This window comes from Psammomys obesus, unplaced genomic scaffold (assembly GCF_907164565.1).
Source record: "Psammomys obesus unplaced genomic scaffold, mPsaObe1.curated_primary_1811, whole genome shotgun sequence".
In the NCBI taxonomy this organism is placed as follows: Eukaryota; Metazoa; Chordata; class Mammalia; order Rodentia; family Muridae; genus Psammomys; species Psammomys obesus.
In genome coordinates, this window is record NW_026596256.1 from 7,590,976 (window position 1) to 7,603,943 (window position 12,968).

General features: G+C 39.3%; 1 protein-coding gene across 3 annotated transcripts in view; it reads left to right on the plus strand.

Moving 5' to 3' along the window:
* Rnf13 (ring finger protein 13) overlaps positions 1–12,968 on the plus strand; it is an 81,638-nt gene that overhangs the window by 18,806 nt on the left and 49,864 nt on the right. For all 3 annotated transcript variants that reach the window (XM_055596860.1, XM_055596859.1, XM_055596861.1), the window contains 2 exons: positions 5,644–5,767; positions 9,285–9,365. In XM_055596860.1, coding sequence (XP_055452835.1) covers positions 5,654–5,767; positions 9,285–9,365 — 195 coding nt within the window. In that variant the 5' untranslated portion in view covers positions 5,644–5,653. The remainder of the gene's footprint in view (positions 1–5,643; positions 5,768–9,284; positions 9,366–12,968) is intronic.

Here is a 12,968-nt window from a genome sequence, read left to right on the forward strand (position 1 = left end):
CAGGAGGGCTACTGATTTTTTTTTTTTTTTTTGAGTTAATTTTGTATCTAGCCACTTTGCTGAAGGTGTTTATCAGCTGTAGGAGTTCCCTAGTAGAATTATGGGGGTCACTGATACATACTTCATATCATCTCCAAATAGTGATACTTGGACTTCTTCCTTTCCAATTTGTATCCCCTTGATCTCCTTTAATTGTCTTGTTGCTCTAGCCAGGACATCAAGAACTATGTTGAAAACATATGGAGAGAGTGGGCAGCCTTGCCCTGTCCCTGATTTCAGTGGGATTGATTTTAGTTTCTCTCCGTTTAGTTTGATGTTATCTATAGGCTTGCTGTATATTGTGTTTACTATATTTAGATATGTGCCTTGTATCCCTGATCTCTCCAAGACTTTAAACATAAAGGAATGTTGAAATTTGTCAAATGCTTTCTCAGCATCCAAGGAGATTATTTTCTCTAAGGAGTTTTTTTCTTTCAGTTTGTTTATATGGAGGATCACATTGATGGATTTCTGTATATTGAACCACCCCTGCATACCTGGGAAGAAGCCTGCTTGGGCATAGTGGATGATACCTTTGATGTGTTCTTGTATTCGGTTTGCAAGTATTTTGTTGAGTATTTTTGCATCAATGTTCATAAGGGAGATTGGCCTGAAATTCTCTTTCTTTGTTGGGTCTTTGTGAGGTTTAGGTACCAAGGTTGACTGTGGTTTCATAGAATGAGTTTGGTAGTGTTCCCTGTTTTTCAATTTTGTGGAGTAGTTTGAAGAGTGTTGGTGTTAGTTCTTCTTTGAAGATCTGGTAGAATTCTGCACTGAAATCATCTAGACCTGGGCGTTTTTTGGATGGGAGACTTTTGATGACTGCTTTTATTTCTTTAGGAGATACAGGACTATTTAATTGATTTACCTGGTCTTGATTCAGCTTTGGGAAGTGGAATTGATCAAGAAAATTGTCCATTTCATTTAGATTTTCAAATTTTGTGGTATATAGGCTTTTGAAGTAAGACCCAATGATTGTTGAGATTTCCTCAGTGTCTGTTGTTATGTCCCCTTTTTCTTTTCTGATTTTATTGATTTGGATAGTGTCTCTCTGCCTTTTAGTTAGTTTGGCTAAGGGTTTGTCGATCTTGTTGATTTTCTCAAAGAACCAGCTCTTGGTTTCATTGATTCTTTGAATTGTTTTATTTGTTTCTAATTGATTGATTTCAGCCCTGAGTGTGATTATTTCCAGTTGTCTACTCCTCTTTGGTGTGTCTGCTTCTTTTTTCCCCTAGGGCTTTTAGGTGAGCCATTGAGTTGCTTGAATGAGATGTTTCAAATTTCTTCTTGAAGGCACGTAGTGCTATGGAATTTCCTTTTAGCACTGCTTTCATTGTGTCCCATAAGTTTGGGTATGTTGTGCCTTCATTCTCATTGAATTCTAGGAAGACTTTAATTTCATTCTTTATTTCTTCCCTGACCCAGCTGTCATTGAGTAGGGAGTTGTTTATTTTCCATGTGTGTGTAGGATTTTGCTATTTCTGTTGTTGTTGAGGTCCAGCTTTAGTCCATGGTGATCAGATAGGATACATCTGTTGTATCTGTTGAGGTTCGCTTTGTGACCAACTCTATGGTTTATTTTGGAGAAGGTTCCATGAGGTGCTGAGAAGAAGGTAAATTCTTTTGTGTTTGGGTGAAAGGTTCTATAGATGTTTGTTAGGTCGATTTGATTCATGACCTTTTTTAGAGTTAATTGTTTCTTTGTTTAATTTCTGTTTTGTTGACCTGTCCTTTGTTGAGAGTGCGGTGTTGAATTCTTCCACTATTGATGTGTGGGGATCTATGTGTGGTTTCAGTTTTATTAATGTTTCTTTTACAAATGTAGATACCCTTGTATTTGGGGCATAGATGTTCAAGATTGTCATATCTTCCTGGTAGAATTTTCCCTTGACGAGTATGAAGTGTCCTTCTCCACCTCTTTTGATTAATTTTGGTTGAAAGTCTATTTTATTAGCTATTAGAATGGCTACTCCTGCTTGCTTCTTGGATCCATTTGCTTGGAAAACTGTCTTCCAGCCCTTTACTCTCAGGTAATGTCTATCTTTGTGACTTAGGTGTGTTTCTTGTATGCAACAGATTGTTGGGCCTTGTTTACGCATCCAATTTGGTAGCCTGTGTCTTGGTAGTGTGTTTGTGTGCTTTTCTAATTTTTGTTTTGCTGTAGTGAGGGTATTTATTTCCTGTGTTTTCTTCAACGTAGTTAGTTTTCTTGGGTTGTATTTTTCCTTATAGTATCTTCTGTAATGCTGGATTTGTGTGTAGGTATTGTTCAAATTTGTTTTTGTTGTTGAGTATCTTGTTTTCTCCATCTATGAGGACTGACAGTTTTGCTGGGTATAGTAGCTTGGGCTGACATCTGTGTTCTCTTAGGGTCTGCATGATATCCGTCCAGGCCCTTCTGGCTTTCATAGTCTCTGTTGAGAAGTCAGGTGTGATTTTGATGGGTTTGCCATTATATGTTATTTGGCCTTTTTCCCTTGCAGCTTTTAGTGTTTTTTCTTTGTTCTATATACTTACTGCTTTGATTATTATTTAGCAGGAGGATTTTCTTTTCTTGTCTAATTTATTAGGTGTTCTGTAGGCCTCTTGTATGCTTATAGGCCTCTCTTTTAAGTTGAGGAAAATTTCTTCTATGATTTTGTTGAAAATATTTTCTGGGCCTTGGAGACAGGCATCTTCTTTTTTCTCTATTCCTATTATAATTAGGTTTTGTCTTTTCATATTGTCTTGGATTTTTTGGATGGTTTGTGTAATGAAATTTTTATAGTTATTTTTTTCTTTGACAGATACATCAGTTTTTTTCCATTGTATCTTCTATACCTGAGAGTCTTTCTTTCATCTTTTGTAGTTTGTTGGTTATGCTTACCTCTGTGGTTTCTGTTTTCTTTCCTAAGTTCTTCCTCTCCATGATTTCCTCCATTTGTGTTTTCTTTAATTTTTCCAGTTCTATCTTCAGATCTTGAACCATTTTGTTGGTTTCCTTCAGCTGTCTGACTGTATTTTCCTGTTTTTCCTTCAATTTTGTCACCTGTTTGAACATTCCTCTGTTTCTTTTATTTCTTTCAGTGATTTAATCATTTCCTCTCTGAAAGCCACCAAATGTTTGGCTGCAGCTTCATGTATTTCTTTATGGATGGCCATAATCTGTTTAACTTTATCTTCCTCTAATTCTTTACACATTTTATTTGTTTCCTCCACTAACCTCTTCATAGATGTAAGGTCATCTTGAATTTCACTTATGACTGGGTGTCCAGGGCTACTTGACTCTGGATAACTGGGTTCTGGTGATGCCATATTGCTTCGCCTTTTGTTGGTTGTGCTTTTATGTTGGCCTATACCCATCTATCTTTCTCAGGTGTTGTCTGTTAATTTATGGTGCCTGGTGGAGTCCTGGGGTGGGGAGAATCCCCTTGGCCAGGTTCTGAAGCAGGTCTCCTCGGGTTTTTGGGTATGGTCAATTGAAATGGCAGTGCTTCTCAGGAATTGTTACAGTTCCCCTCACACATATGGACTTGTGTGGTAACTGTGGTGTTCAGGAAGGCTCTCCATTCATCAGGGGAAGTCCTCGAGATGGCTACCCTGCTACTGGGTTTCTTCCTCTGAATTTAGTGAGCTACTGCTGCTGTTGCTCTTAATCTGTATTTGCTGGGTGCAGCCCTCTTGAAGAACCAGGGAGTTCCATGGTTTCCTCAGATTAGCTAGGGATAACTGGTCACACGTTAGAGCGGTATCTGAGGGCTGCGCCAATGGCTCTCCGGCTTTTGTAGATCTGCGGTTGGAGCTGTGAGCACCAGTACTCTAGCCGTCATCAATGGCAGGTGAGCACTGCACTCATATGTGCAGTAGAAGGCTATAGCTTAGAGCCTGCCGGAACCCAGAACTTTTCTGGACCTGGGTGTACTGAGGGTTGGACCTGATGTTTTCCCCACTGTTGGGTTTCCTCCCAACAGGGACACCCAGACTGTGGTGTTTTCGTGTCCACAGTTCCGTCTGTGATGGCGAGTAGGCAAAGGCGAGTGGCTTCACCTTGCTGACAACTGGGCGACTGGGCACCTGGGCACCTGCAGGAACCCAGGAACTTTTCCCGAGAACTTTTCAAGAGGACTGGTGTCGGCTAAGGTCTCTGAGGTCAGACCTGCTGTTCCCCTCACTGTGGTTTCCACCCGACAGATAAACTCAGTCTCTGGTGCCCTAGGGCTCACAGTTCTGTCTGGGACGGTGAGTCGGGTATGCAGGCAGGACTCTGTGCTGGCAGCTGAGCACCTCACTTTGGGCTGGCACGGGGGCGCCTGCAGGACCTGGGGTCCTTTTCCAGGGGTTTTCTGGGTGACCTAAGGTTGGTCCCGATTGCTTCCTGCACTGTGGGGTTTTCTCTCAACTGGAAATCTCAGTCTCTGGTGTTGTGGGGCCTACAGTTCAGTCTGGTACAGTGATCAGAGCACCCTGGTGTGTGGCTTTGGGCTGGCGACTGAGCCCCTGGCAGGATCCGGGAACTCTTCTGCAGTTTAGCTGGGTGACCTGAAGCCGATTGCATCCTACACCGTGGGGTATCCTCTCACCTGGGAAACTTAACTGATGGTGTTTTAGGACCCAGAGTTCTGTCTGCTGGTCACTGTGCAGACCCTGCTGTGCTGCTGGTTAGAAAGAGTGTCCTCCCAGTGCCGTCATCTTGGATTCTCCTGGAACTCACTCTTTAGACCAGGCTGGCCTCAAACTTCCAGAGATTCCCCCTGCCTCTGCCTCCCAAGTGCTGGGATTAAAGGCAGGTGCCACCATTGCTGGGCTCACACCCACACACTTAATTTCTGTCTGAGAGAAAACATAGTATTTGCTTTGCTAAGTCTAACTTATTTCACTTAATGATTTATTTCCAGTTGCATCCATTTTCCTGAATATGTCAGTACATCATTTTTGCTTACCACCTCATAAACTTCCCTTTTTACATGTACTGTACCATATTTTCTTTGATTGTTGTCTAGCCTGTTTCCATTATGTGGTTTGAATAGTGCAGACATAAACATGACAGAATGCTCACATTTTGGTAATATTGACTTAGGCTGTTTCTTCAGTGTGGTGGTTATTTCTTTTGCTTTTGGAATTCTGTTCAGAAAGTCCTTGCCTGATGCTTACATCTTGAAGTATATGCTTATATTTCCCTCCAACAGTTGAAAAGTTTCGGGTCTACATTAGCCTTTGATCCATTTTGAATTGAGTTTTCAGGGGAGGGTGGAGAACAGATCTGATTTTTTTTTTTTCCAGCTTTTTGCTTTCCCAGCTCCATTCATTGAAGAGGTGGTCATTTCTCTGATGTATGTTTTTTGAGAGCTGTAGCTGTGTGGTTCTCTATTCTGTTCCAGTGATTCCATGTCAGTTTTTGTGCCAGTTATGTTATGATAGCTTTGTAATAAATACAACAAGGCCTCTTGAGTGCTCGGATTAAATTTGTGCACTATTATGTCTGGCTTAAAAATATGTCTTACTCTTAATACCAGCACATTTGTAATTAAAAAGTATATTTTTTAGTGTTAGGAATTAGTGTGGAAAGTGATTTATTCTTGGGGAGAAAGCACTGTCTTTCACAGCTCTTCTTTCCTTATCTCCTAGGTGACACAAGATGCTGCTCTCCATAGGGATGCTCATGCTGTCCGCCACACAGGTCTATACCATCTTGACTGTGCAGCTCTTTGCATTCCTGAACCTGCTGCCAGTAGAAGCAGACATTTTAGCAGTAAGTACAGTATAATTTATTTAGGTGTGAAAACATCTCTAAATTAGGTGTGAAAACATCTCTAATGCTATAAAAAAAAGCCACGAATGATGCAGTATTATAATATGTTTATAAACATGCCAAACTATACACAGTTACTTGAAAATTTGCTGTGTCTTATTCTCTTTTGGTTGGTTAATATCCAGTGTAAATTTCATGTACATTAAGTACCTGAAAAATGCTGTGTTCTTGAGACTCTTTGCCCATACCTGCATGCTTGTATTTTATATAGAATCTTACTGGTTTCTTACATACCTTGTATGTATGTATGTATGTATGTATGTATATATGTTTGTATGTATGTACGTATGTATATATGTATTTATTTTTGAGATATTCTTACTATAAGAACCTTGGCTATCCTGAAACCCACTGTGTAGACCAGTCTGGCTTAGAGGTTTGCCCTGTCTCTGCTTCCTGAGTGCTGGGATTATAGGAATGTTTCACCATATCTGCCCTTTTTCTTTTTCCCTATCCTCCCTCCCTTCCTCCCTCCTTCCTTTCTTCCTTCCTTCCTTCCTTGCTCCTTCCCTCCACCTCCCTCCCTCCCTCCCTGCCTCCCTCCCTTCCTTCCTTTCTTCTTTTATTTCTTTCTTGGCATCATGATGTGAATATGGCAATATTAGACATGGATGTTCAACCTGGTACTATTTTGTTAATTACAGTTGAATATCACCATTTTAGTTGATTCCAGTCTGCCTCTGATTCCATTGTTTGTATTTGTCAGAGAGAATTGATTAGTTGATGCTTGGCATCAGAGAATGACATAATAGGAAGTGGAATGGACGGGTAGATTATTTATAATAGTAGCCAGGAGTGTTGGTAATAGAATTACAAGCCGAGTTACATTCTTGTTCATGTGGTAGGATGACCTTGGATAAATTACTTACCATCTTAGTTCATAGTTATTTGACACTGAAAGTGAAAGTACAGATACATCTTGTAGGTCAGTAGTTTAGGAACCTGGTTCCGCTTCCAGACTGCCTTGAGTAAGCTCTTGGTTCTTCTCATTTAACAGGGCAAGTTGTTTTTAGTATTCTGTGTGCAGTATGCAAAACAAGGATGATAGTAATAGTTTGTTTGTAAACTACTGAATACCTGTATTCTAAGCCCTGATGGATGTTACAAGTACTGTCGAAGCTATAGGTTGTATTTCTAAAAATTTAGCCATAAAAGTGAATTTACTATAAGTTATCAAAAAACCCTTACTTGTAGATTGTTCCATTTCGTAATTTTCAAAGTACACATTTTAAAGTGCTGCTTTTCCATACATGTGTCTTCCCTTGCTCTTCCTACATTGATCTCAGTTAATCTCTTTATTTTTACATTGGTGTCTTTGGGAGGGGTTAAATGACCTTCTCAGGTTCACTACAGAACTGGGTATGGCTGAATCACTAAAATAATATTTTAGGAGATTAAACGTGAATTGTGTTAGTTTGTTAGAAAGCACTTTGTGTCTAAAGTATTTTGTAAATCACTCTGGAAATATGAATTACTGTTGCAATAAGAAGTCAGTGAAGAGAAGTCCCCATGTATAACTGGTGGCCCTGGGTGCAATCCTGGGCTAGGTACCCAAGTGAACAGAATGAATGATTATAGTTGCATAATGAGAAGCAGAGAAAAGCTGGGTTTATTAAGACATGCAAGAGCTGTATCACTTCAGTCCTATGTTGTCTATTGGGAGTGCCTGATCTCTTGTTGGCTGCATCAGCTTTCACTGTTGACAGTGACATGAGCTGAGGCTGAGTCCATGAGACTTGGCAGCTGGCAGGTGTCCTGGTTGAATGATACTTTTCTGTTGGAGAGAGAAAGATGTCAGTGCCTCGGCACAGCTACGAAGGTTATATTGCTTAAACTGCATGCAGTACTACTTATCTCAAGCTTCTAGCCGATGATGCCAAACACGGTGGTCCAGTAGGTGACTGACTTAGGGAGCATACCTGTGTGTGACCTCTCTACTTCGTGACTCTAAAGCTTACTTGATCTTTACATCTTTTTTTATAAGACCTATTTATTTTATTTTGTGTATTCGCGAGTGCCTGCATATATGGATGTGCACTATATGATGCCCATGGAGACCAGAGTAGGGTGGCAGACCCTCCCGAATTGGTGTTAGAGGTGTTTTAAGCCACCATGTAGGTGTTGCTAGGAATGGAACCTCTGTCCTCTCCAAGTGCTCCTAAACTCTGAGCTACCCCTTCAGCCCCTGCAACTTTTTCTGTGTTGTGATTAGTGTCACGTAATTCCCTTTGTAAATGTCTTCTGCATTTTCTATTCATGACTGAGAGGTTATGAACGGCCATCTTTTACGATAGCACAGATTTCATCTGTGTTATAAAAGTTATTTGTTTATTATCTGTGCTCACTTTCTTCTGTTGCTCTTGTTTCTCTAGTTTTCTGTATAGCTGATTAATCATTATTAAATGATACAGCAGACTTACCTCAAAGTTAGGTCAGTACTGTGATTATCTGTAAATTGTTTGTTTGTGTGTTGTTGGAAATGGAACTCAGGGCTCCATGCATGCGAGGTAAGGTTCTACCACTGAGCTATATCACTAGCCTTCTATTATTGTCTAAAAGCACACACTCTTTTATTAGAAGACTTTCAAGTTTTGTAGCACAAGAACCAATATCTGTTTAAAAATGGAAATTGTGTGAATAATTTGAGCTAGCAGGATGGGTAAAATGCTCACCTCACAAGTATGAGTGCTAAACTCAGTTCCTGGAGCCCGTATTAGAGTGGACATGAGGAACTGTTTCCACAAAGTTACCTTTGACCTCTGTACATGTGCATGGCATGTGCGTTCCATTCCCAATGATAGTGAGTTAAATCTAAATGCCTCAATAGTTTCAGCGCTCCCTATTATGTGCTCCATGGAATTTAGTCCTCAAGCCAGTGGTTCCTACCCTGTGGCCGTGATCCCAATGACCTTTTCACAGAGGTTGCCTGAGACTATCAGAAAACACAGAGATTCACATTATGATTCATAACAGTAACGAAATTATAGTTAAGAAGTAACAAACAAAATAATTTTATGCTGGGGCTCAGCATAGCATGAGAAGCTGTATTAAAGGGTCACAGCATTGGGAAGGGTGAGAACCACTGCCTTAAGTGCTCCTCTTTTATGAAAATTGATAGTGCATATGAGTATGAGTTGGTGTTGCTTTTTCCTGGGGGAAATCGTCTTCCTTGGTAGGTAGTACCTAGAAAACAGTAGATGTCTAATGTTACTGAATTATTGTTGGTATTTGAGAATATGTGATGTCACAATCAAATTTAAATGGTTCATGTAAATTATCTTATTCTTGGTATTTTGATTTCTCCTTTATAATTTTATTTGAAATTGATGTTCTTTTTCTAACTATTTTGTGATAAGTTGCAGTAGTAAATAAGAATGATGATTTACGTGATTTAATAAACTTAAAATGTAATATATACATTGATTTTTAACATGATTCTTTTAAATTTTATATTTAGTATAATTTTGAAAATGCATCTCAGACATTTGAGGACCTTCCAGCAAGATTTGGTTATAGACTACCAACTGAAGGCCTAAAGGTGAGAAGATACTAATGTCACGGAACATGAGATTTAACAAGGGTCTTTTAATGGTCATTTACTGAGTGAAGAAATTTCTTAGTATTTATTGTCATAAAACCTGAAGTAGTCATCTGAAAAAGGTGAAGTTATTCAAGCTGGGCATGGTGCTGTATAGCTGTAATCCCAGTACTCAGGAGGGTAGAACAGCAGAATTGTGAATTTGAGGTAGCATTGAGCTTAGATCAGGCTGTAGAGTGAGGCCCTGTCTTTAAAACATAAGGAAAAGACAGTCTATGCTTTTAATGCCGAGACTCAGGAGGCAGAGGCAGGTTGGTCTCTGTTAGTTCAAGGCCAGCCTGGTCTATAAAGTGAGTTCTTGGCCTGCCAGCGATGCATAGTGAGACCTTTCTCAGAAGAACAAAGCAAAATAAAAACCAAAACTAGTTTTGAAGTATAAGAGTACACTGCTGAGTTTGGTCTGTAGGGTACATATACTGGTACATACAGAGATATGAAGAGGAAAGTAAAATTGCCTGTAATTGTATTGTTAACACTAGGTATGTTCATATTTGGTACATGGTATTTCAGACCTATTTCATAGGTTGTGTGTTATGCATGCATTTTAACTATACATGTTTGTGCAAATACTGATGCATATAATAAAGCTGTATTTATACTTATAGAAACTTGCTGTTTGGTCCCTGCCCCTAAGTGCATCTTTATGTCATGCTTCTTGCCGAGAGGAAAAGAATCCATTAATATTTTTAAGGTTTTCTTGGTTTTGCAGTCTCATGAAAAGCTAAACATTTTAGCTTTTATTTTTGAAGTATATATTTAGATTTTCTAGCTTATTACTAACACTGCCTCAGTGACTTTTAAAATTTTCTTTTCTCTCTCTCTTTCTCTTTCTTCCTTTCTTTTCCTTGAAACAGGGTCTTACTATGTAGCCTTGGCTGTCCTAGAGCTTGCTGTGTAGACCAGGCAGGTCTTAGACTCACAGAGATTAACCTGCCTCTGCTTCCTGAGTGTAGGATTAAAGACTACTCTCCTTCCTTAATCAGTGTTCTCCTCCCGTCTATGGGGTGTGTCTTCAAGCATAGCATTGCTTTCTTTGTGGCATACATGTTTTAAATTTTGGTATAGATTTCAGGTTGCCCCATAGAGTGTTAAGGACACTTTCATGTCTGAGACCATCCTTTCCGCTTTGCTATCTTCACTAATACATACTAAATATTCACTAGTTTACAAGAAGTATCTAACTTGGTTAAACATCCTAATTTTCTGCACACACTTACACAAACACACATGCATACACACAAGCACACACATACACGCATACACACACATGCACACACATGCCTTCATACATTGAGTTATTTGGCTATAAATGCTCTATACCTATTTAAAAATTAACACGTTTTTATTTTTCCACAGTTCTTTATATATTTGAAGTATCAGTTGTTTTCTGCTTAGCTTCAGAATATTTTTTTCTTGAGTTTAAAGTTTCAGCAATTTTATTTGTGTGGTTAAAAATCATTGTGTTTTCCTTCTTTCTCTAACATAATAGTTAGAAATTTCTTCCTCAAAGATAGTGTGAGGTTTTTGTTGTATAAGCTAGAACACACATACATGTTTTCAGTTTTCTATCAGCATGGTGTCAACTCTACAATGTACATATACACTTTTAGTTTTCTTCAAGAACTTAAATTACTAAAAAAAAATACTGTCACTACCATGTCATTATTTTTCACTGGAATGAATATTTAAACAGAACAGGGAACGTATTAAAAAAGAAAAGCTTTCCTTTGTGTCTTCCTTAGCTGTGCCTGCCAGCCGTACTCTCTTTTCAGAGTTAAGTATTGCCAGTGACTTACAGGTCTTTGGGTCCTTTTCTGAATATAAAACACTCTTTAGTTCTTTAAAAAACTTATTATATTTATTTATTTAGTTATTTGTTTATTGTGTTTGTGTGTATGAATGCACATATATGCGTGCGTGTGTGTGTGTGTGTGTACCACAGTGTACATGGGGACGCCTGAGGATACCTTTCAGTAGTTAATTTCTCTCTTTCCACAATGTGGGGCCCAAGGAGTGAACTCAGGTTGTTAGACTAGGCAGCAAGCACCTTCATCTACCGAACCGTCTCACGTTCCCCTTTTAAGTTTTTCTGTTCATAAATTTACGAAGTTACACATTTCAAAAATGCATCATTCGCATATATGAAGTGCTTGTTCTTGTAGTTTTACTTGGAAGGTGATTTATGAAAAGATGATGACATTGCTTTGTGGATAAAAGTCAGAACCATCCTGTAGATTTTAAAGAGGATTTGTATTCTAGTTCCCTTCCTTCCAAAAGCAACTTAGGGAGGAGAGAGTTATTTCGGCTTACTGGCTGCAGTCCATCTTTGAGGGGAGTCAGGGCAGGAATCCGGGCAGAAATCTGAAGTAGAAATGCTGGAAGAATGCTGCTGTTGGCTCCTGGCTATGTTTCGGAGCACTTGTGCAGGTGAGGTGTTGCCTTCAGTGGTCTAGACTCTCCTGTCAGCCAGCAATCACCAGGGTTTCCTACACAGGTTGCCATGCCACCTGATCTGGGCAGCCCCTCAGTCAAGACTCTGCTTAGGTGCTGTTGGCTAGGTCAAGTTGACAGTGAAAACTAAGGGGGAGATGCACCTGTTATATCCCGAAAGCACGTCAGAATACTTTGAAGTTTTAGCCCACAGTATTCGCTCCTGCTGCTACTTAAGCTAAGCAAAGTGCTATCATTTGTCACACTCTACTGATGTGGTCATTTCCAAATACAACACCTGCTCTTTGTTGATTGACAGACAGTATAGGTCGTATAGTTATTAACCACGTATTTTGGTAAAATATTTACCAGACAGGAAAGGTAGAGAATACTGTATAGCATTTTGTTGTCACTTTTAGTCTTTTTTGAGAAGATGATAATTATCATATAGGGAGAGGCTTTCAGAATATTTGTGGTACCATAAATTACAGATACCTACTTCACTAATTACCTTGCAATTTGTTTTTGTTTTGTTTTTCCTGTGTCTTATAGATCTTTTCACAGCAGCACCTATAAATACGGTTGCATCTCTTGAGTGCTGCATAATATTGTATGTTATAGCTAATCATAGTTATTTCCTATTGCAAGATATTCTGGTTTCTTTCCCCCTTTTTCTTTAGTTATTACAGTGACGTGTCTGTACAAATATCTAACTATATAAATGTCACCCGCTGAATCTGTTTTGTGTCACCTGTATGCATATGATTTTAGGACTTACTACTTGGTATTGGATATACAATTAGGGGTCTTAGGCCTGGGGATGACTCTCTCTTCTGCTCTATTAGTCAACTGTAGTTCTTTGTCTATGCCTAGGATCCACTGAGATTAATCCTGCACTTCTATGCTAGCATGTCTAATGGTGTTCGACTTCTTTAGGTCTTGTTTAGGCAGCCATATTGTTGAGGTGTCATGGGTGAAGCTTCTCTGTCATTTCTAGTAGGCACAATCTCAGCAGATTTCTTGGCCCTCTGGCACTTAGAATCTCCCTGCCACCTCTACTGAGGTATTCCATGAGCTTTAGGTGCAGGAGTTGTTCTTTTATTAAAAAGAGAC